This window comes from Triticum dicoccoides, chromosome 4A (genome assembly GCF_002162155.2).
Source record: "Triticum dicoccoides isolate Atlit2015 ecotype Zavitan chromosome 4A, WEW_v2.0, whole genome shotgun sequence".
In the NCBI taxonomy this organism is placed as follows: domain Eukaryota; kingdom Viridiplantae; phylum Streptophyta; class Magnoliopsida; order Poales; family Poaceae; genus Triticum; species Triticum dicoccoides.
In genome coordinates this window covers 416,680,125-416,702,714 of record NC_041386.1, presented here as the reverse complement: position 1 = coordinate 416,702,714, position 22,590 = coordinate 416,680,125, and the positions used below count along the sequence as shown (strand labels likewise).

Genomic DNA, 22,590 nt, shown 5'->3' with positions numbered 1-22,590 from the left:
TGGTGCCTCATCCTTGCACAAAAGGACATGGTGCATGACACTATATGGGTTCTCACACACTTCTCTTATCTCACTTTTGGTGGCAAATAGAACTAAGTTCTTCTTGTCGCTCATCATGGAGGCACTCGATTTGGCCTTGTGGCGCTCACTATCTTTTTGGTGGTTCGCTCTCTCACTATTCTCTCCATGATGGGTGGTTTGCTTGTCGGCGATCACTTGGCTTGGAGACATAGGGCGAAGTACATACTCCTTTCCTTTCATCTTGAAGATATAGTGATTCGTTTGGCCGTTGTGAATGACACCTCGGTCAAATTTCCATGGTCGCCCAAGAAGGTGGCAAACGGTCATTGGAACGACATCACACTCCAAAGTGTCTTCGTAAGCTCCGATTTTGAAAGATACTTGCACTCTATGCTCGACTTGGATAGTGTCGGAGTCGCTGAGCCATTGAACTTTGTAGGGATGTGGGTGCTTAATCTTGACCAATAGGAGCTTGGAGCATAGTTCTTCACTTGCTAAGTTATGGCAACTCCCTCCATTGATGATGACCTTGACAGACCTTCCATTGATGTCGGCCTTGGTATGAAATATATGGCATCTTTGGTCTTCTTCTTGTTGATGTTGAAGAGTCAAGACCTTGGAGACAACTAGAGCGGGGCTTGAATCTTCGTCACAAAAGACTTGTTCCTCTTCATCTTTGTTCACTTGTCGGTGCATGGCCACTTGCTCAAGGGCTTCCATTTTGCCTTCGCTCATGGAGTCGTATGTACCGTCATTGTTGAGGATCATGGTGCGCTTGTTTGTACACTCAAAGGACTTGTGGCCTCGGCCTCCGCATGTGAAGCATTTGAAGGAACTTGTCTTGACGGTCTCATCAGTTGGGGTAGATGATGATGAAGCTCTCGTCTTGAAGTTGCTTGTAGTAGGAGGATGACTTGAGGTTGTCAAAGTTTTCTTGTAAATCGACTTGTCGTTGTTGCTTGTAGATGTCTTGGATGAGGTAGAAGGTGTTGGAGTCGTTCAGGCTTGGTTGTTGGAGAAGCCATATGACTTGGATGAGAACTTGGCATACTTGAAGTCATCTTGCACTTTACGTTCTGCTTTTGTAGCTTGATGCACTAGCTCGATGAGGTTCGAGTATGGTTGGAAGTCGGCGATCTTCTTGATAGGATGATTAAGTCCATTCAAGAAACATGCCATAGTTTGCTCATCATCTTCCGTGACATTAGCTCGTATCATGGCAATCTCCATTTGCTTGTAGTATTCTTCAACGCTCTTGGTTCCTTGCTTGAGGAGTTGGAGTTTCTTGAAAAGGTCGCGGTTGTAGTAGGTTGGCACAAAGCGTGCTCTCATGACATCCTTCATTTGCGCCCAAGTAGTGATGGGTGGTTCACCTCTTGCCTCTCGGTGCTCAATGACTTGTTCCCACCAAATGAGGACGTAGTCTTGGAACTCAAGGGATGCCATCGCGATCTTCTTCTCTTCTTCATAGTTGTGCAAGCGGAAGATTTTGTCGACCTTCAATGCCCATGAGAGGTACTCTTCGGGGTCATTTCTTCCATTGAACTTGGGCATGGTGAACTTGAATTTGTCGTATGGTTGCTCTTCATTGTGTTGGGGTCGGGGATGATGACGTCCTTGACGAGGAGGATCGTCTCTCTCAACTTGTTCTTGTATTGGAGGATCTCCATTGTCTTCTTGCTCTTGTTGAACTTGATGTTCTTGGCGAGCTTGTGGAGGAACTTGTCGATCTTGACGATGCACGCGAGCTTGATATATTCGTTTGTGAACTTCATCATGGAGCGCTTATTGATGCTCACGAGCTTGTCGGCCTCGGTTGGCTACGGCTCGACTTGAATCTTGGAGGGCTCGTTGCGCCTCAAGTGCTTGAGCTTCTCGCAATTGTTTCTCTTGATGTTGTGCTTCGGCATCTTGTGCATCTTGGTGTAGGCGCGCTCGCTCTTCCTCTTCGTGTTGGCGTTGGCGTTGCCGTTCTCGTGCTTGCGCAAAGGTAGCTTGGTTTTGACGATGTCGTTGTTCTTGAGAGTTGTAGTCGTGTAGAGGATTGCAGTTTGCTTGACGATCTTGGCGCACGGCACGTCAAAGAGTATTCGATGTCGGTGTACTTGAGCCAGAGATGGTGTAGTCGGAGTGTCGACTTGATCGGCTCCGTCTTGATGAGGACGAAGTGAAAGAAGAGCGGTTGAGCAACAAAGCACGGATCTCGTCCATTCTTGCATCATTCTCTTGCTTGTGGTCGTCGAGCTTGTTGTCGAAATAGTCTCTTGTACGTTGCTCAGAGAGTCACAAGTCGGTGGCGAGGTTGTCGATGCGTTCACTCATTTCTTGTTGCTCTTGATGCAAAGCATGTTGTGCACCAAAGAGGTTGTGACGTAGGAGGTCATGGCATCGTCTTGCTCGAAGAAGAGTGGGTTGGTAGAAGTACTTGGCTTGTCCATCATTCCAAACAAATATGTGAGTGGGAGAAAGAGAAGAACTTATACCAAATGTACCTTGACCGATGTTGAAGGTGAATCAATGATCACTCAATGTGGAACAAGGAAATAGCACAATCGGTACCAATTCTTGTCGGTTTCTCACACCTACACAAGTAAAAGCAAAATTTGATGCAATTGTTAGTGAACTTCAATAATGTTGAAAAAGATTCGAAAATTTGCAATGCAACAAGTAGACCAATAGCAAAATATGGTACACGGAAACACACACGCAAAGAGATAAATGCGGTCGTGCAACCAAGGATGAGCCAAAATGTGGAATCCATGAAAATGCTCTTGTTGCACAACACTAGAGAGATGCTAGCACGATTGCACAATAGGTGGATACGAAGACTTGTGCACAACCTACTAAGCAAAAATGCAATGACTTCTATCCCAAGTATGCTCTATGTATGGTATTCTGATGATATGATCCAAGATGATCTAGTATGACAATCTTAATGTTATATGATGCTATGGTTCTTGCTTAAAAGCTATTTGCTTATCTTTCCCTTTTTCTTAAAAGCTTGTTTGGCTCTTTTTCTTTTGAGCTCTTTTCTCATGCAATGCTTTACGAAGCAAGATAGCAATTGTGTATGCGATGACAACTTTGTGACACAAGAGATGATACCAAGATATGCACCAATGCTATTGTATGTATGCTATGGGAAGTATGACCACTAATGTGCACAAGTGAAGTTGCCGGCAATACTCAAAGGCTAGTCTCGATGGGTAAGATACGCAAAATTGGGCTATGATGGCTATCAATGTAATGGCAAGAATGAATATATCATGATACCAAGATGAGGTTACCGATTCTTGCTTACGGTATGGTGTCAAAATGGTGAAGTGGTTGTTTTCGATGATGAACCCATGGCGAAGATGAGCGGGGGTGATATTGAAGTCGAACCGTACCTAAATAGCCGAAACACAATAGGACACGGAACCGCAACTCAAATTCTCAAGGCAAAACGTGGCAAAAAATGTGTTAGAGTGCGAAGCGAGTCAAAGTAAAGTGGTTGCGGAAAGTGGTGGTGGTATAGAAATGCGTATGCAGAAGTGGGGCGGTGGCTGAAAATTTTTGGGGGGAGAAAAATCCAGTTTAGTCAGGGAATTACGGACGTTCGGGGAATTGCGGTCGTCTGGTTGTCGGACGTCCGGTGCATGTGCGATTTCGGGCACGGGATGAACTGCTAGGGTTCGTCGAGGAGAGGTTGAAATCCATCGAATCCGGGCGAGTTTGTGGATGAAAAAGGTGGAGACGAAAGGGAAAAGCTAGATCCACTCAAGGCAAAGCAAATCCATGGATCAAATCCAACAAAATTTCATCCCACCAACAAATCACAAACAAAAAATTGGGCTATTTTTGTGGGGAATTTTCGAATTTAGGACGAAATCAACAAAACAAGGCTAGAAAACACAACATGGAGGCTCCGAAATCGTGATCAACGTGGCTCATGATACCAAGATGATATAGGGTGGAACCCTATTCAGTCGATCTTTCATGAAAGGAGCGGATCCCGCGATGAACATGAAGAACACGAGGGGAAACATGAGAGAATCTCTCAAACCAACAAGAATGATCAAACATATGCTAGGTCCTCGAACACAAAAGAGATCACACGATCCAAAGTCAACACGGGATGATACACAGGGTAACCGGTCTTCTCCAAAGGAGGTCTTGATGGGGCCACCCAAAAGGGGGTCTTGAATCTAAGGGGATCTTCTCCGTAGAGGGGCCACTGTCTCTCTCAAGGAGTAGATCCGTATGGATGAGCGAGGCTCTATCTCACAAATGAGCTATCACAACGCTACCCTAGATAAGAGGAGGGAGAGGTCTATTTATAGTCGTAGTACAAAAAGGGGGTAAAGTAAAGGGGTACATGGGGCTCAGCCCGCAACTGGACATAGCCAGGGGCCGGACGTTTGTAAGGTGTCAGTCGTCCGGAGGCTCGGGGAGGTCCGGACATCCGTAGATCTTCGGCCTTCCATAGATTACGTTCTGTCATGGAGGTAGCGGACGTCCGTGGGAGTCTGGTCGTCCGGGCACCGGTCGTCTGGTCTTCCTCGGATTTCCACTATTTTCGTTCGGTTGCAGGAGCGTCGGTCGTCCGGAGCCTGGGAGGTGTCGGACGTCCGGTCCTGGGCGGTCGTCCGGCTGCTGTAGACTTCGAAGGACTGGTTTCCTTGGGCTGGTGTGGCCTTCAGGGGTCGAACGTCCGGTATGGACCGGTCGTCCGGTGGCTGTAGTTTCCGTGGCAGCTCTTCTTCTTGTCCTTTGCACTTGGTGTCCTCGCCGTCTTGTCCGTTGGATGTAGATGTTTCGTGGCTTTCCTCCAAGTACCTGAGCAGACATAGTGTTTCCGCTTGAGGTAGCAGCCATGTCTCATGTATAAAAAGTGATAGTTCGGAAAGGAGCGAGTTGACCTTATCTTCGATAGCCTTTGCTCGTGCTCTTGTCATTGGTCCAAGTGGTGTTGTGGGAGACGTAGGTAGGTCCATGGGGATGACCTTGGGATGCTCCGCATCACCTCCTTATAAGGGAGATTGTTTCCCCACATGTATGAGCATGAGAACAAGAGGGACATTCACGTGCACTCCTCCTCCGCCACCCACCTCGCCATGCCACGCCTCGTCAGGACGCGCCACGGGTTGCGGGAATGAGCCGATCCCATGTCTAAATTTTTTGCCATGCACGACGGTATACGAAAGGTCACTCGGGAACTGGGAAGTTTTTGCTGTAGTGGATATTGACACGAACGCTGCACCCTGCGGTTGTTGTCTGTTCGTTTCATCTCCCTCCTTTGCTTCAGCTCCCGTCTCAGCCTATTCGCCTCCTGCTCCTGTGCCTATAAAAGAGATGTCGCTCCTCTCCAGAGACACATCAAAAGATCATCTTCCTCTCGCCACCGTTCCTGACCACTGAGCTACTGCCGCGATCTTCCCCATCCTGGCTTGCAGCATGCACCGCAGGTTGGGACGGTAGGCCTCCGAAACCCCACCTCTTTCAATCCTGTACGGGAGAAGGGTGATAAGGTTTTGGGGGAGAGCTCTGCGCTACTACTGACCGGTTCATCACGGACGCTCAGGGCACCGACGACCACTTCCCCAACGACGACTTCTTCCCCGACGTCGACAACCTCTTCGACGACATGGCTGGCGATGACATTGACCCCAAGACCGGTGCTTCTGATGTTGTTCCGTGTGTTCTCATGCTCTTTCTGTTTGAGGTTCTGCCATAGTTTCTTGCTCTAGTGTCTGCTCTAGATATTGCTCTAGATGTGTTCGGTTCTAGTTCATATATGAAGATGCTATTTACCTTCTCTCTGTTAGATTGCATGACTTGTTTTATCTCTGCTATAATAGTCATGTCTTATCTAATATTTCTGTTAATAAAATCATTTGGTAAATTGCTCATATTTCCAACACACCTTATGCCACCGAGACTACCATCATGTCGTGTTTCATGGTCGACCGCCTAGCCACAGAGGGCGACTGCAGATCCGCCGCCATATTTCCCATGAGGTCATCCATGCCTCCATAGTGGTCTTGAGAAGACCCATGCAGTCAAAGACAACAACGTGATCACCTTATTCCCGGTGTGTGACGACTGCGAAGATACGTCCATGAACGGTTACTTGTGAAGGTCCGGGATGTCGGCAAGCATGGAAAGGCAGAGCTCCGGGCATGTGGTCATAGTGCGCCTCCACGGAGTGGTAGAAGGGGGGAGGATACATCATCGGCTGTAGCGGCAGTGAGTATGAGGACGACCACAAAGCTACTCGGCTAGCTAGGATGTGAGGGTGTGAGTAACAGATTACTGATGGATGCTAAATTAGTGTTTACGCCTGTGCGCATATGCTAAGTGGGATCCCACTTATTCCCACCTAATGTTTGTACCTTGTGATGGGATGTCCGGTTATTCGGGTAAAGGTGGGACTCCCATGTGTAGTCCCATTTGCAGCCTGAGATAGGTGCTTATTGCAGGGTGGGAGCAGTAATGACGACGAGGCAAGGATAGAAGCAAAGGGTAGGGGAAAGCCGCAGCGCACCATGGGATGGGGTCGATGCCGCCGAAGGGATATGCGAAGGAGAGGTGAGATTGCGTGTGCGCATGGATTGTGAGCTTGCGTGCCATAGGATTTCTTTACTTCCCTCTTAAGTTTCCTTACGTACGCGCGGACCAACCGAAACAGGGACCAATGACGCCCAACCGCACACCCTTTTTCCTCTTTCCCAATCAGAATGGTACCTCAAACGGTGTCGCTCGCGCGTCTCCTGCCGACGTGGACAGGCCGAGTGGGCACGCCTTCCACGTAGCTTATTGTGTTTGATGGATGATTGAGTACACAATATTTGGTCATGATATATTGGCTATGCACTTTGTGCACGCCAAGAGATTGAACATTTCTCTTGAAAGACTGTTTGCTAACATCATCGCCAAATATGATCTCTTGTTATGTGGATTGGTCTACTTACTGTCCAGATTAAGAAGTGCTCCCTCTATAAAGAAAAATAAGAGCGCTTAGATCACTACTCTAGTGATCTAAACACTTTTATATTTCTTTACAGAGGGAGTGTGTATTTGTCTCTATCAATTTAGGTATTACTCAATCCTGCATATTTTGCTACTGTTTAAATACAATACAGTCTTGTGGACTACATAATGTTTAGTACCACAAGTATACAAGTTCTCGTATAGTGTAACAATGTTCAAATTATCAAAAAAAAATGCAACAAGTAGCCTTAGATTAAATATCAAGTTCCTTGCTGATTTTTTACAAATTTACTAGACATGCTCATTTCTTAGTGAGCCCGACAAAGTTATGTTTTGTTGGTGTGCACCATAGTTTAGTCATGTGATGTTTAGGGTGACTTTGTATAGTTATGTTATCATCAAACAACAAGCATTTGCATGGGCACCTTCACGGGCGCGGCGTGCCGACGTGCCTTTCCGAGCTAGTTTGAGTAAAACTTGATAACTTGAACTGGAGCATCATTAGTTTTGAGTAAAACGAGCTGGTCGTAGGAGAAACAAAGAAAAAAGTAACAAACGAACACGAGATGGGATCGAATATCCAATTCGGTGCCCGAATTGGTGCCTGGGCTCAGATGAGCCCGATGAACAGTAATGTGATTAAAAATAGAAAAAAATCAAATAAATCTGAAAAAAGAATTGCAAGCAAGATGTGCTTGTGCGTGATGTTCGTGCAAAATTTGGTGATGTTTGGACATTCCAGGAGGGCGCGGCAAAAAAGACAAATCCAGGCATGAATAGTGTTGTTTTTCAAATGTTTATCTCAGACTCGAATTTATTTATTTTTTTGTCACGAGCTCCTCAAATGTCAAAATATCACCAAATTTGGTATGGACATCACGCATTCAAGCATCTTTCACCACAAAAAAAATGTTTTTTTTATTTGTTTAGTATTTTAAACGATGTTAGCCCGGGAGCCAAAACATCGCTTTCGAGATGGGATGGGCTACTTCTGATGTGAGGGTGCCGCTGATATCATACTTAGCAGTGACATAGTTATGTCACATCTAGATGAGCCCTAAACACACTGTTACCTGCGCCTGCACAAAATATCCTGGTGCACAGATTCCACGCAGACACATCACCACTCTTCAGGACTTCAACCACACAGAACTTTTATGTATATTTTCAACCAGCGTCACCGCTTTGTTGTAAAAAAATGTCGATTTCAGCTACTCAAAATCTGCTCCCATCAGGGCAACTGGAGTGCATCAAATTGTCTACAGACACTAGTGTATATGCAAAATGACCATGAGCAAACAAAACAGTGTGTGCATGCAAGGAATATGATTCGCGACTCTCGAGTTTTTTCATGTACATCTTGGTCGACGATCTCCATCGACTGTAAGATGCCATTGGATCTGTTCTCCTTTAGGATATGGCCAGAAGCAAAAGGAATAGTTAAACTGATCATGCCTTCACTGCAGAAGAAGTGGCCATTTCCTCCAAGAGTTCCTTCTGCTCCAATGCAGCGCAGGACTGTAGATGTTTCAGGATAACGAAATTAACAAACGCTGTGGATTTCTATGTCATGTGCTAGTTCTTCAGTTCCCAAATGGTTGCATGTCACACAATTTGCATATCATGATATGTGATGTACCTGAACAGCTGACTCAATATCTCCTAAAAGGAAGCTAGACAATACAAAATTCATCTTCAACCGATGATCAGTCACTCTGTTGTCCTGTGACCAAATTTGAAATAGACTCAAATATACTTTAGATATTTCAAACATTGGCAACACAAATATTTCAGTGGCATGAAACCCTAAGATGACATAATGTGCTAGTACCTTATAATTGTACGTCCGTATCTTGTCCGAGCGAGCACCAGTACCGACCTTTAATTATTAACAGTGTTAGCAAATTCAACATAGGGTATACCAAAATTTTGCAACCCGTGTGAAAATCAAAGAAAGTTACTTCATTTTTAATCCTGGCATTCCTTAAGTTAGTCATGCCAATAACTAAGAGACTTGTGTATTCAATATCACCACTCAGATATATATTTTGCGACCATCATTGGTATAACTTTTTTTTTCTGAACATTATCATCTGGGAAACAGATTTCTGTTCCTTTCAGTAGGTCATCTATGAGTTTGCAACATATGAACCTCTGTTGAGAACATACATCATACCTGCAGTAACCTCTGGGTTCTTATGGACTCTTGTTGCTCCCTTAACTTTATCTCATATCTGTAATGTTTATGTAGAGATATATGGGAGATGAAATAAGTCACACAAAGGATTAATTCAACTATGAAACTAACTTATCGTTTGACAATGGTAGCAAATGTACAGAGTAAATATGAACTCCAAGAAGGTACAAATTCATGGCTTCTTTGAGAAGAAACTCAAGATAGAAATGCAACTATAATACTACTACGAAAGAGCATCTTTACAAGCAGAAACAATAAGATGAAAGCAAGCATATGGAAGTAACACACAGATTAAAAGGCTGCACAATAACAAGGATAATTCAGATGATAGAAACTTACAGTTTTGCTCTTAATAACTGGAATGCGCGTTCTTTGTTTTGAAGTTGTGACCTTTCTTCTGTGCAGAATATCCTTATTCCCGTAGGCTTGTGAATAAGATCAATAGCCGTCTCCACCTTGTTAACATTCTGCCCTGCATTGATCGAGAACATACAAGCGTAAAAATCAGTTGTAACATGTAATGTACATTTCCTTCAGAAAGATATTGTAACATACACCCAAAGTCATAGAGTATAATACTAGAAGAATCACACACTCCAGAAGTGGTATACCTCCAGCTCCACCAGATCTTGCAGCTTTAAGTTCAATATCTTTTGGATCGATAACCACGTCCACTTCGTCGGCCTATGGTGCCATCAAAACACAACTATTAAACTTAAAAAAATAAAACATAAAATCCATGTCAGAAAGTGGCATCTAATAGTCACCTCTGGCATAATAGCCACAGTTGCGGTTGACGTGTGAACACGACCCATAGTCTCTGTCTGTGGTACACGCTGAACACGGTGCACACCTGACTCAAACTTCAGTTTACTGTAGACTTGCTTTCCCTTCACCTCCATCACAAATGTCTTGTATCCACCCTTTTCTGCCTGGAAGATTTAATTACTCGATCAACATGTTTTTATTCTTCTTCTTTTTTGCGAAATAACATGTTTTTATTCAATAGTCAGGCTAAGTTTGCAGGTACATACTTCTGAGCAAGAAACTGGTTTAAACTTCCAATTGTTGAGCTCACAATATCTTTGATACATGCGTACCTGCAGAATAGACATTACACATTTAGTGTGGATTATGTCAATAAAGTCATAAATACGATGCGCTATGATTCTGGGAGTATACTTTCGAACAACAACTGTGAAATGAACAAAGATGAACTGAGGTTGCCAAAACTAAAAATCTTTGTTGCACATTGAGTAGTTCTTAGGTCGTTATCCACGTAAATCATGAAATTATGATCAATATGCTATTACCTAGACCAAACAACAACATATATACTATCGCAGTTGCTAAATCATACTCGATTTGCATCTACCTACAAGGTCACCAGCCCAAATTCCAGCTTCATCACCTCCAGTGCCAGCTCTTACTGCAGAAACAAAGAAAACAGAGTTCTCAGATACGAAATTTTGAACTAGAGTTGAAGCAATTGTAAGTTAAACACTTCCGCAGTATGGCACTCTTACGTAAGTTTTTCCTGAACTGAATTGGAGAGAATTGGTATAATAAAAATGCCCTGGTTAACATATTTTTACTTGCCTCAATTAGTAGTGATATAACAATTGCACATGGTCAAAGCAACTGCCTAGATAAGTTGATAGGATCAGATGGACACTTGAAAACCAACACATACCTTCAAGTAAGATGTTACGTGAATTTAGAGGGTCGCTTGGAAGCAGAAGTACCTAACATGAAAAGGTAAGCGCAATGAGAAGTACTACAACAAGTATAAATCAAAAATATCTGGCATACCTGTTAGAGTTATAATATAAGTCATGTGCCCCTTTGTATTTATCCCGTTGTATAAGGGGTTTCCTGCATATTTTCCACACCTGTACATGTATATATATCGGCCTATGGCCTCATGGGAATACAAGTTGCTTATTCCAAACATGGTATCAGAGCTAGGTCAATTTTTTGCACGCTGCAACTCGTGCGTTTGATCCGTCTCTACCGATCGATCTCCAACCGGGTCGCTCGTAGCGTCCCCGCTCGATCTCGTCTTCGATCTCATCCCGCCGGTTTCAATCTCCTCCTGCACGTCCCCGCTCGATTCCTCCCGATCGAAGCCCTGTTCCAGCCACCCCGATCGATCTGATCTTGCAGGCCCGATCGACTTCTTCCCACAGGCCCTGCCTCCAGCTGGCCCCGCCTGTCCTGGACTCCTGTCTCGGCTCCATAAGGAGTTTGAGCCCCGGCGTGCTCAGTTGTTTGCTCGTGGCCGTATTTCTCTCATGGAGGCGCTTTCAGAGATTCGTGCTGAGGAGACTCGCTTACGCGGTGCTGGTTTGCTGGAGGTTCCCTCTGTGCTCGCTACTCGAGCTTCTTCCACTCCACCTGCTGCACCGACCCCTTCTCGCTCGAGTGCTCCGCCGCTCTTGCCCACTCCTTCTGGAAGCTCAGGTCGCCCCCGTCCACATTGTGACTACTGCAACAATGATGGTCATATTGAGTCCCAGTGCTACACGAAGCGGAAACACCTGCGCAAGGCGCGATCATCATCTTCAGGGACTCCGTCATCTACCTCGATAGCTTCAGCCATTGCTTTGACTGAGCAGGATATTTTGCAACTTAAGCGTCTGCTTGCGGCTTCAAGTTCTTCCTCGACGGGTATTGCTGGTTCTGTGACTGGTGCTTCCCGCACGGAGCAACCGCCCTCTACACAGTCAGGTACATCCCCATGGGTTCTGGACTCTGGAGCTTCTTTTCATATGTCTTCTCATTCTTCCACTTTGTCCTCTCTTCGATCGCTGGATTCTCCTGTTCATGTCTTCACTGCTGATGGTACTTCACTTTCTGTTGCTAGTAGAGGCCATCTTTCCACTCCTTATTCTGTTCCTGATGTTGCTCATGTTCCTCGACTTACCATGAATTTGTTTTCTGCTGGTCAACTTACTGATTCTGGTTGTCGCGTCATCCTTGACGTTGACTCTTGTTCTGTCCAGGACCGTCGCACGCACACTCTGGTTGGGGCTGGCCCTCGCCGCCGTGATTCTCAGGGTCTTTGGGAGTTGGACTGGCTTCATGTTCCTTCCGCTGCCACCACCATTGCCAGTTCCTCCGCTTCACTCGCCTCCGTTACTGGTTCCTTCAAGCAGTGGCATCATCGACTTGGTCATCTGTGTGGTTCTCGGTTGTCGTCTTTAGTTCGTCGAGGTCTTCTGGGGTCTGTCTCAGGAGATGTCTCTTTAGAGTGTCAGGGTTGTCGTCTTGGCAAGCAGATTCAGTTACCATATTCACATAGTGAGTCGGTGTCTAAGCGTCCTTTCGATTTAGTTCATTCTGATGTATGGGGTCCGGCTCCTTTCGCTTCGAAAGGTGGTCATAAATACTATATTATTTTCATAGATGATTTCTCTCGTTACACATGGCTTTATTTCATGACTTCTCGTAGTGAGGTGTTGTCTATTTATAAGCGTTTTGCTCATGGTTCATACTCAGTTCTCTTCACCTATTCGTGTTTTTCGTGCTGACTCCGCTGGCGAGTATATCTCTAAGATGTTGTGTGGTGTTCTTGCTGAGCAAGGAACTCTCTCTCAATTCTCTTGTCCTGGTGCTCATGCTCAGAATGGTGTGGCTGAGCGAAAGCATTGACATCTTCTTGAAACGGCTCGTGCATTGATGATTGTTGCCTCTCTCCCGCCTCATTTTTGGGCTGAGGCCGTCTCTACCTCCACCTATCTTATCAATATACAGCCTTCCGCTGCTCTACAGGGTGGTGTTCCTTTCGAGCATCTTTTTGATCATTCTCCCGATTATTCGATGCTTCGCGTGTTTGGTTGTGTTTGCTATGTTCTTCTTGCCCCTCGCGAACGCACCAAACTTACCGCTCAGTCTGTTGAGTGTGTCTTCTTAGGCTATAGTGATGAACATAAGGGCTATCGTTGTTGGGATCCTATCTGTCGTCGGATGCGTATCTCTCAAGACGTGACTTTTGATGAGTCTCGTCCCTTCTACCCACGCCCATCTTCCTCGACTTTTTCAGTGGAGGATATCTCTTTCCTCACTTTTCCTGACTCACATATCACCCCCGTCGAGCCTATGCCTATTCGTTCCACTCCCTCTGCTTCTCCACCTCTAGTCGATTTGCAGCCACCCTCTTCCCCGGTCTCCTCGCCTAGCATGTCACCGGATTCTAGACCTTCATCTCCGGCGACTTCTTCGTCGCCACCCCTCGATTCTACCTTGGCGATTCCTCCTTCTATTGTTCCATCTTTTCCCCAGCATTACACTCGTCGTTCACGACCTATGGTTGCCTCTGTGGATGAGTCGTCATCTTCCTCTCAGCCTACTTATGGCTTGCGTTCTCGGCCTCGTCCGCCTGTTGATCATTTTGGATTTCCCACCGCTAGTGCTGCTGTTCTTGAGCCGACTTCTTATCGTCAGGCTGTTGTTCATCCTGAATGGCAGTTTGCGATGGCAGAGGAGATTGCTGCTCTTGAACGCACTGGTACCTGGGATCTTGTTTCTCTTCCTCCCGGAGTCCGTCCCATCACTTGTAAGTGGGTCTACAAGGTTAAGACTCGCTCTGATGGTTCTCTTGAGCGTCACAAAGCTCGTCTTGTGGCTCGTGGTTTTCAGCAGGAGCATGGTCGTGATTATGACGAGACTTTTGCTCATGTGGCCCATATGACCACTGTTCGTACACTTCTTGCTGTTGCCTCTGCACGCCACTGGTCTGTATCTCAGCTTGATGTTAAGAATGCCTTTCTTAATGGTGAGCTGCGTGAGGAGGTGTACATGCAGCCACCACCTGGGTATTCTGTTCCTGATGGCATGGTATGTCGTCTTCGTCGCTCTCTCTATGGCCTTAAGCATGCCCCCCGCGCCTGGTTCGAGCGTTTTGCCTCTGTGGTCACTACCGCTGGTTTTTCAGCAAGTGCTCATGATCCAGCATTGTTTATTCACCTTTCTCCTCGTGGTCGGACTCTTCTTCTTCTCTATGTTGATGACACGATCATCACTGGGGATGACCCCGAGTATATTGCCTTTGTAAAGGCCCGTCTTAATGAGCAGTTTCTTATGTCTGATCTTGGACCTCTTCGCTACTTTCTTGGGATTGAAGTCTCTTCTACTTCTGATGGCTTTTTTATATCTCAGGAAAAGTATATCCAGGATCTTCTTGCTCGTGCTGCTCTTACTGACGAGCGCATTGTTGAGACTCCTATGGAGCTCAATGTTCACCTCCGTGCTACTGATGGTGATCCTCTCCCTGACCCGACGCGTTATCATCATCTCGTTGGCAGTCTTGTCTATCTAGCTGTCACTCATCCGGACATCTCTTATCCGGTTCATATTCTGAGTCAGTTTGTCTCTGCTCCCACATCGGTTCACTATGGTCATCTCCTTCGTGTTCTCCGATATCTTCGGGGCACGATCTCTCACCGTCTATTCTTTCCTCGCTCCAGTTCTTTACAGCTTCAGGCCTATTCGGATGCTACGTGGGCTAGTAATCCTTTCGATCGCCGTTCACTTTCTGCTTACTGTGTTTTTCTTGGCGGTTCTCTCATTGCCTGGAAGACGAAGAAACAGATTGCAGTTTCCCGTTCGAGTGCAGAGGCTGAGTTGCGAGCAATGGCTCTTTTGACGGCAGAGGTGACTTGGTTACGGTGGTTACTTCAGGATTTTGGTGTTTCTGTCACTACACCGACTTTGCTATTATCTGACAGTACAGGTGCTATTAGCATTGCGCGCGATCCTGTGAAGCATGAGCTCGCCAAGCATATTGGTGTTGATGCGTTCTATGTGCGCGCTGGTCTGCAGGATCAGGTTATTGCTCTTCAGTATATGCCTTCCGAGTTACAGTTGGCGGATTTCCTGACGAAGGCCCAGACTAGAGCACAACATGGCTTTTATCTCTCCAAACTCAGTGCTATTCATCCACCATGAGTTTGAGGGGGGGTGTCAGAGTTATAATATAAGTCATGTACCCCTTTGTATTTATCCCGTTGTATAAGGGGTTTCCTGCATATTTTCCACACCTGTACATGTATATATATCGGCCTATGGCCGCATGGGAATACAAGTTGCTTATTCCTAACAATACCTACCGTCAGTCTTTCCTCGAGCTCCGCAAGCTGATCAGAGAGAGACTCTAGCTCTGAAGTTATCATCTCAGCCATATCAGGGTCATCACCATTCTCTTTTTGCAAAGCTATCATGTTGGTCAATAAAAAAGTATGTGAGCATCCAGTACTTAAACCAAGGCAAAAAAAATATTGAAACATACCAACCTTTTGTTTCTTCAATCTGCCGTTCACATTCCTTAAATTCCCTATATGCCGTCACAACCTGAATATTTTTCATAAAAAAATCGATAAATTTTGCACAAACGTTCATAACACCCAAATAACGAAAAGCAAATGGCACTCGAGTTATGCCAAATATACCTCTCCCAGATCGGAAACAGACTGTGCAAGTTTTTGGTATTCGCTCGGATCTGAGACAATGTCAGGGTCACCCAATCTAATCTGAAGAAGATACTCATTCATTAGATTCCCGTGCATGGTAAATTGATAATATATTTATATGAAAGAATCAAAATTTAAGTTGTATAGCATATCGCTTTCCTCGAATAATGAGACGGTAGCTTTGAAGAATTTGACTTGGTCCCAAAATAACAATTTTATAACAGAACTACAGGTAGGGAATTTTATAAGGATTAAAACCGTAGAAAATTCGTATGAAAATGCTACTCCCTCCATCTGGAATTATTTATCGCTCAAATGGATGTATCTAGCACTAAGACGGAGGGAGCATGAAATAAACAGGCTCTAAAAGGGTTTGTGAAGATTCAGAAAGTAGGCACTGAACAAAGAAGTAGAGTCTGCGCAAAAGAAGAAGGACAGAACCATACCGACATTTCTTTCCATGCCCTCTCTGTAGAATCCAACTTTGATATGAGATGTGGCTCCTACACAAAAATACACAACAGATTACGACCCTTGCCTATCTTCAAGAACTGGCCGGCAACAATGAAGCATGGTAAAAGAGACCATACCGCCATGCAGACCACGGAGGCAGAGGAGGAGGGCTTCCTGCGCCGTGTGCCGAGAAAAAAGGGGCTGGGAGGCGGGCTCCGGGCGGTGGGTACGGCGGAAGCTCGAGGCGGCGCCCGGGAGCCGGCGAGGAAGGCCTCCATCTTTTCTTTTCTGCCGAGGAAGAGGACGAGAGGTGGTGATGGCGAGTCTCCATCTTTTCTTTTCTGCCGAGGAAGAGGACGAGAGGTGGTGATGGCGAGTTCAGGATAGAACAAAGGTGGAGAAGAGCTCCGGTGGTTCTCTCCATTGAGATTGGTGCCACATAGCTCTGTTGGTTCCCTGCTTTGACATTTGTGTCCCTTGGCTCTGGTGATTCTCTCCCTTGAGATTCGTGTGTGTTTCAGCTATGCACACGATGGTCGAGAGTACTGAAGCGGTGGACAAGAGCACCGGTAAGAGGAAACAAGAGGATATGGAGCGGCTATTGACTTGGCCCAATGGTAATTTTGTCTATGTACAAAATACTGCAAAAGGTCAATTGTTGTCTAATCATCAAAAACAGTATGCAAAGAGAGCCTTGGCTTAGTGGTTGGGCATGCGGTTATGCAGCCTAACGATCCGAGTTCAATTCCTAGAATTGACACGTGATGCACAGAGGTTTGGTCGTATACATCCCTAATCCTCGCCACCGCCGGAGACGGGCGTCGGGTCCCCCGCGCGGCCGTCGATGAGGGTGGCGGCGAGGCCCTCGGCCGCGACGCCGCTCGGGCTCGGGCCTAGGGTTTGAGGCGACAGCCTATGCTGGTGAGGGCGGCGTCGTCCTGGCGGCGCTCGCCGGAGTTGAGGGCCGCGTCTACTCGGCCGCGCGGGCGGCGAGTTGGCGGTGAATGCGGGCGTCGCGTGGAGGGATCCCCTGGTGCTCTCCTTCGCCAGATCTGAAGACGGCGCCCCCGTGCTGCTGCTTCCTCCTTGTCAGTCCGGCCGGATCCGGTGGCGGACTGCGTGGATGTGGGGTTGGGAGCTCCGGATCGGAGTAATTTCTTGACGGGCTGCGGCGGCCATGACGCCGGCGGCGCTCCAGGCGATGTTTCCTTCTTGAAGGCGGCTTCGAGATCCAGCTCCCTCCCCCTCGTCCTTCCCCTGCACCCGGGTGAGAACCCACAACTTTGGTTGGCGGCGGCGGTGCCCGGCTCCGTCACCTTCTTGAAGGCGCCGCTTTGGATCCCCGGGAAGGTGGGACAGCTGCAGCGCGTTCTTGGCGTTCCTGATGGCGGCGGTTCTCTCTTTAATGGTGTCGCTTCGCCATGGCGGTCGGCTGGTCCGGCTCTCGTGGTGTTTGTGGTGCCCAACTCTTCGCCGTGTCTTCCTGAGGTGCTCCGGTCCCGTTCAGAGAGGCTGTAGGTGGAGCGGCTTCATCTTGCACGGAGTTTCGGTGGAGATGTCAAGTCATGCCCAACCAACAGCTGCTACACTTTGTCATGCCTGGTCGGCAGGTGCTACGCACGACAGATTTTCCAAAGACTTCAAGTTGTGTTGGCTGATGGTACTTGGCAGCATGGTGCTGAGGTGTATCAGTGGCGACCGCGACGTGCTCAGCTGTTTGCGCGTAGGGAGGAGGTGTCGTTGGACGCTGTGGTGGCGTCGACTGTGACGCCCCCGATTTGACCGTACACTAATCATGCACGCAAATGTGTACGATCAAGATCAGGGACTCACGGGAAGATATCACAACACAACTCTACAAATAAAATAAGTCATACAAGCATCACAATACAAGCCAGGGGCCTCGAGGGCTCGAATACAAGTGCTCGATCATAGACGAGTCAGCGGAAGCAACAATATCTGAGTACAGACATAAGTTAAACAAGTTTGCCTTAAGAAGGCTAGCACAAACTGGGATACAGATCGAAAGAGGCGCAGGCCTCCTGCCTGGGATCCTCCTAAACTACTCCTGGTCGTCGTCAGCGGGCTGCACGTAGTAGTAGGCACCTCCGGGGTAGTAGTCGTCGTCGACGTTGGCGTCTGGCTCCAGGGCTCCAGCATCTGGTTGCGACAACCAGGTAGAAGGGAAAGGGGGAAAAGAGGGAGAAAAGCAACCGTGAGTACTCATCCAAAGTACTCGCAAGCAAGGAGCTACACTACATATGCATGGGGATATGTGTAAAGGGCCATATAGGTGGACTGAACTGCAGAATGCCAGAATAAGAGGGGGATAGCTAGTCCTATCGAAGACTACGCTTCTGGCAGCCTCCGTCTTGCAGCATGTAGAAGAGAGTAGATTGAAGTCCTCCAAGTAGCATCTCCAAGTAGAATCTCCAAATAGCAACTCCAAGTAGCATCTCCAGTAGCATCGCATAGCATAACCCTACCCGGCGATCCTCCCCTCGTCGCCCTGTGGAAAAGCGATCACCGGGTTGTCTGTGGAACTTGGAAGGGTGTGTTTTATTAAGTATCCGGTTCTAGTTGTCATAAGGTCAAGGTACAACTCCAAGTCGTCCTGTTACCGAAGATCACGGCTATTCGAATAGATTAACTTCCCTGCAGGGGTGCACCACATAACCCAACACGCTTGATCCCATTTGGCCGGACACACTTTCCTGGGTCATGCCCGGCCGCGGAAGATCAACACGTCGCAGCCCCACCTAGGCACAACAGAGAGGCCAGCACGCCGGTCTAAACCTAAGCGCACAGGGGTCTGGGCCCATCGCCCATAGCACACCTGCACGTTGCGTACGCGGCCGAAAGCAGACCTAGCCTAGTGGCGTTCCAGTCCAATTCGGCGCGCGCCGCTCCGTCGCTGACGTCTGAAGTGCTTCGGCTGATACCACGACGTCGGGATACCCATAACTACTCCCACATAGATGGTTAGTGCGTATAGGCTCGTAGCCAGACTCAGATCAAATACCAAGATCTCGTTAAGCGTGTTAAGTATCCGCGAACGCCGAACAGGGCCAGGCCCACCTGTCTCCTAGGTGGTCTCAACCTGCCCTGTCGCTCCGCCACAAAGTAACAGTCGAGGGCCGTCGGGAACCCAGGCCCACCTCTACCGGGATGGAGCCACCTGTCCTTTCAGCCCCCTCGTCAGAATCACTTGCGGGTACTCAATGAGCTGACCCGACTTTAGTCACCATCTGAATAGTATGTAGGTATGTATAGTATATACCCGTGATCACCTCCCAAGTGATCACGGCCCGATAGTATAGCAAGGCAGACTGACAAGAATGTAGGGCCAATGATGATAAACTAGCATCCTATACTAAGCATTTAGGATTGCAGGTAAGGTATCAACAGATGTAGCGACAATGTCAGGCTATGCATCAGAATAGGATTAACGAAAGCAGTAACATGCTACACTACTCTAATGCAAGCAGTATAGAGGAGAATAGGCGATATCTGGTGATCAAGGGGGGGGGCTTGCCTAGTTGCTCTGGCAAGAGAGAGGGGTCGTCAACTCCGTAGTCGAGCTGGGCAGCAGCAGCGTCGGTCTCGGAGTCTACCGGAGAGAAGAGGGGGAAGAAACAATGAATACCAAGTAAACAGATGCATATCGATGCATGACATGTCAAGAAGCGATGCTAGGCGTGCCCTAACGTGGTATGAGGTGGTACTGGTTAAGGGGGGAATCATCCGGGAAAGTATTCCCGGTATTTCGTGTTTTCGGACAGATGAACCGGAGGGGAAAAGTTGCGAGTTCGATAGGTTAGGGGTGTGTGGCGGACGAACGGACTGCGTATCCGGAATCGTCTCGTCGTTCTGAGCAACTTTCATGTACAAAGTTTTTCGATCCGAGCTACGGTTTACCTTATATTAATTTTAAAAGATTTAATCAACTTATAAATTATTATTATTAATTTAATCCGAAAATGGCATTACTGCATCAGCATGACGTCAGCATGACATCATCAGTCAACAGAGGTGTTGACTGGGTCAAGCTGACATGTGGGTCCCGCATGTCATTGACTGTTTCAGTTAATTAAGTTAATTAGTTAATTAGGTTAATTAATCTTATTTAGTTAATTTAATCAGAATTAATTAAGTTAATTAATTAGTTAATTAATTAATTAATTCATTAATTTTATTATTAATTATTTACTTATTATATATATTTTTTAATTCTCTTTTTTTTTAATTTTCGTTCTGGGCGTGGGCCCCGTTTGTCATAGGCCCATAGGGGCCTTAGTGGTTATGGGCGTGTGGGCGCGCGGGCTCACGGGCACGGCCACGAGCGCCCACCGGGGCAAGCCCAAGCGATGGCCTCGGGCGCGGCCAGTGGCGCTGCCGCCGGCGACAAGGAGGCAGCCAGGGGCGGCGAGGTACCGGGACGCCACGCACGTGGTCTCGGCGAGGTGCGGGCCCGGCGGTCGTCAGCGGGGAAGGCAGGAGTAGTGCACGGGGGCTGCAGGCGGAGCGGGACGGCGGCGTGGGCGGCAACAACCGCAGGTGGCACGAGCGACAACGGGCGCGACGGGGCGCGCGGGTGCGCGCGTGCTCACAGCGAGCACGAGCACCGGGCGGCACGTGCACGACTACGGGACGGTGCGAGGAGCAAGAGGAAGAGAGGCCGGGGGCCTCACCGTGGATCCGTAGGGTCAAGGCAGCGGGGCTCAGGGAGGTTGACGGGGACGACGCGTGTAGACGGGGAAGTCCGGCGGCGTCCGGGACGGCTTCGGGCGACGGAGTCGGCACGCAAATGTGTACGATCAAGATCAGGGACTCACGGGAAGATATCACAACACAACTCTACAAATAAAATAAGTCATACAAGCATCATAATACAAGCCAGGGGCCTCGAGGGCTCGAATACAAGTGCTCGATCATAGACGAGTCAGCGGAAGCAACAATATCTGAGTACAGACATAAGTTAAACAAGTTGCCTTAAGAAGGCTAGCACAAACTGGGATACAGATCGAAAGAGGCGCAGGCCTCCTGCCTGGGATCCTCCTAAACTACTCCAGGTCGTCGTCAGCGGGCAACACGTAGTAGTAGGCACCTCCGGTGTAGTAGGGGTCGTTGTCGACGGTGGCGTCTGGCTCCTGGACTCCAGCACCTGGTTGCGACAACCAGAAAGAAAGGAAAAGGGGAGAAAAGGGGGAGAAAGCAACCGTGAGTACTCATCCAAAGTACTCGCAAGCAAGGAACTACACTACATATGCATGGGTATATGTGTAAAGGGCCATATCAGTGGACTGAACTGCAGAATGCCAGAATAAGAGGGGGATAGCTAGTCTTATCGAAGACTACGCTTCTGGTCACCTTCGTCTTGCAACAGGCAGAAGAGGGTAGGTCGAAGTCCTCCAAGTAGCATCTCCAAGTAACATCTCATAGCATAATCCTACCCGGCGATCCTCTCCTCGTATCCCTGAGGGAGAGCGACCACCGGTTGTATCTGGCACTTGGAAGGGTGTGTTTTATTAAGTATCCGGTTCTAGTTGTCATAAGGTCAAGGTACAACTCCAAGTCGTCCTGTTACCGAAGATCACGGCTATTCGAATAGATTAACTTCCCTGCAGGGGTGCACCACATAACCCAACACGCTCGATCCCATTTGGCCGGACACACTTTCCTGGGTCATGCCCGGCCTCGGAAGATCAACACGTCGCAGCCCCACCTAGGCAAAACAGAGAGGCCAGCACGCCGGTCTAAACCTAAGCACACAGGGGTCTGGGCCCATCGCCCATAGCACACCTGCACGTTGCGAGGGCGGCCGGAAGCAGAACTAGCCCCCTTAATACAAGAGCAGGCTTACGTTCCAATCCGGCGCGCGCCGCTCCGTCGCTGACGTCTGAAGTGCTTCGGCTGATACCACGACGTCGGGATACCCATAACTACTCCCACGTAGATGGTTAGTGCGTATAGGCTCGTAGCCGACTCAGATCAAATACCAAGATCTCGTTAAGCGTGTTAAGTATCCGCGAACGCCGAACAGGGCCAGGCCCACCTGTCTCCTAGGTGGTCTCAACCTGCCCTGTCGCTCCGCCACAAAGTAACAGTCGAGGGCCGTCGGGAACCCAGGCCCACCTCTACCGGGATGGAGCCACCTGCCCCTTCAGCCCCCAACTCCGAACAGTATCACAGATAATGTAACAGTGTAAAGTATATAGTATATGCCCGTGATCACCTCCCGAAGTGATCACAGCCCAGTAGTATAGCATGGCAGACGGACAAGAGTGTAGGGCCACTGATGGAACACTAGCATCCTATACTAAGCATTTAGGATTGCGGGTAAGGTATCAATGACTGTAGCAACAATGACAGGCTATGCATCAGAATAGGATTAACGGAAAGCAGTAACATGCTACACTACTCTAATGCAAGCAGTATAGAGAAGAGTAGGCGATATCTGGTGATCAAAGGGGGGGG

At 47.8% G+C, this 22,590-nt stretch overlaps 1 protein-coding gene across 2 annotated transcripts; it reads right to left on the bottom strand.

Moving 5' to 3' along the window:
- Nucleotides 1-8,130: 8,130 nt before the first annotated feature.
- Nucleotides 8,131-16,432, bottom strand: LOC119285999 (peptide chain release factor APG3, chloroplastic-like). 2 transcript variants are annotated; one of them, XM_037565341.1, is made up of 15 exons: nt 16,251-16,432; nt 16,107-16,163; nt 15,640-15,720; nt 15,484-15,541; nt 15,301-15,404; nt 10,884-10,935; nt 10,566-10,619; nt 10,225-10,226; nt 9,958-10,122; nt 9,802-9,874; nt 9,530-9,662; nt 9,170-9,227; nt 8,825-8,872; nt 8,633-8,716; nt 8,131-8,511 (listed from the first exon to the last, which is right to left on the bottom strand). In XM_037565341.1, exons 1-15 carry the CDS (start codon nt 16,389-16,391, stop codon nt 8,443-8,445), a joined length of 1,179 nt encoding a protein of 392 aa, XP_037421238.1. In that variant the 5' UTR covers nt 16,392-16,432; the 3' UTR covers nt 8,131-8,442. The 2 variants fall into 2 exon arrangements, with proteins under 2 accessions (XP_037421238.1, XP_037421237.1); XM_037565340.1 differs by having other exon boundaries at nt 10,225-10,290; nt 10,570-10,619.
- Between the last annotated feature and the right edge of the window lie 6,158 nt (nt 16,433-22,590).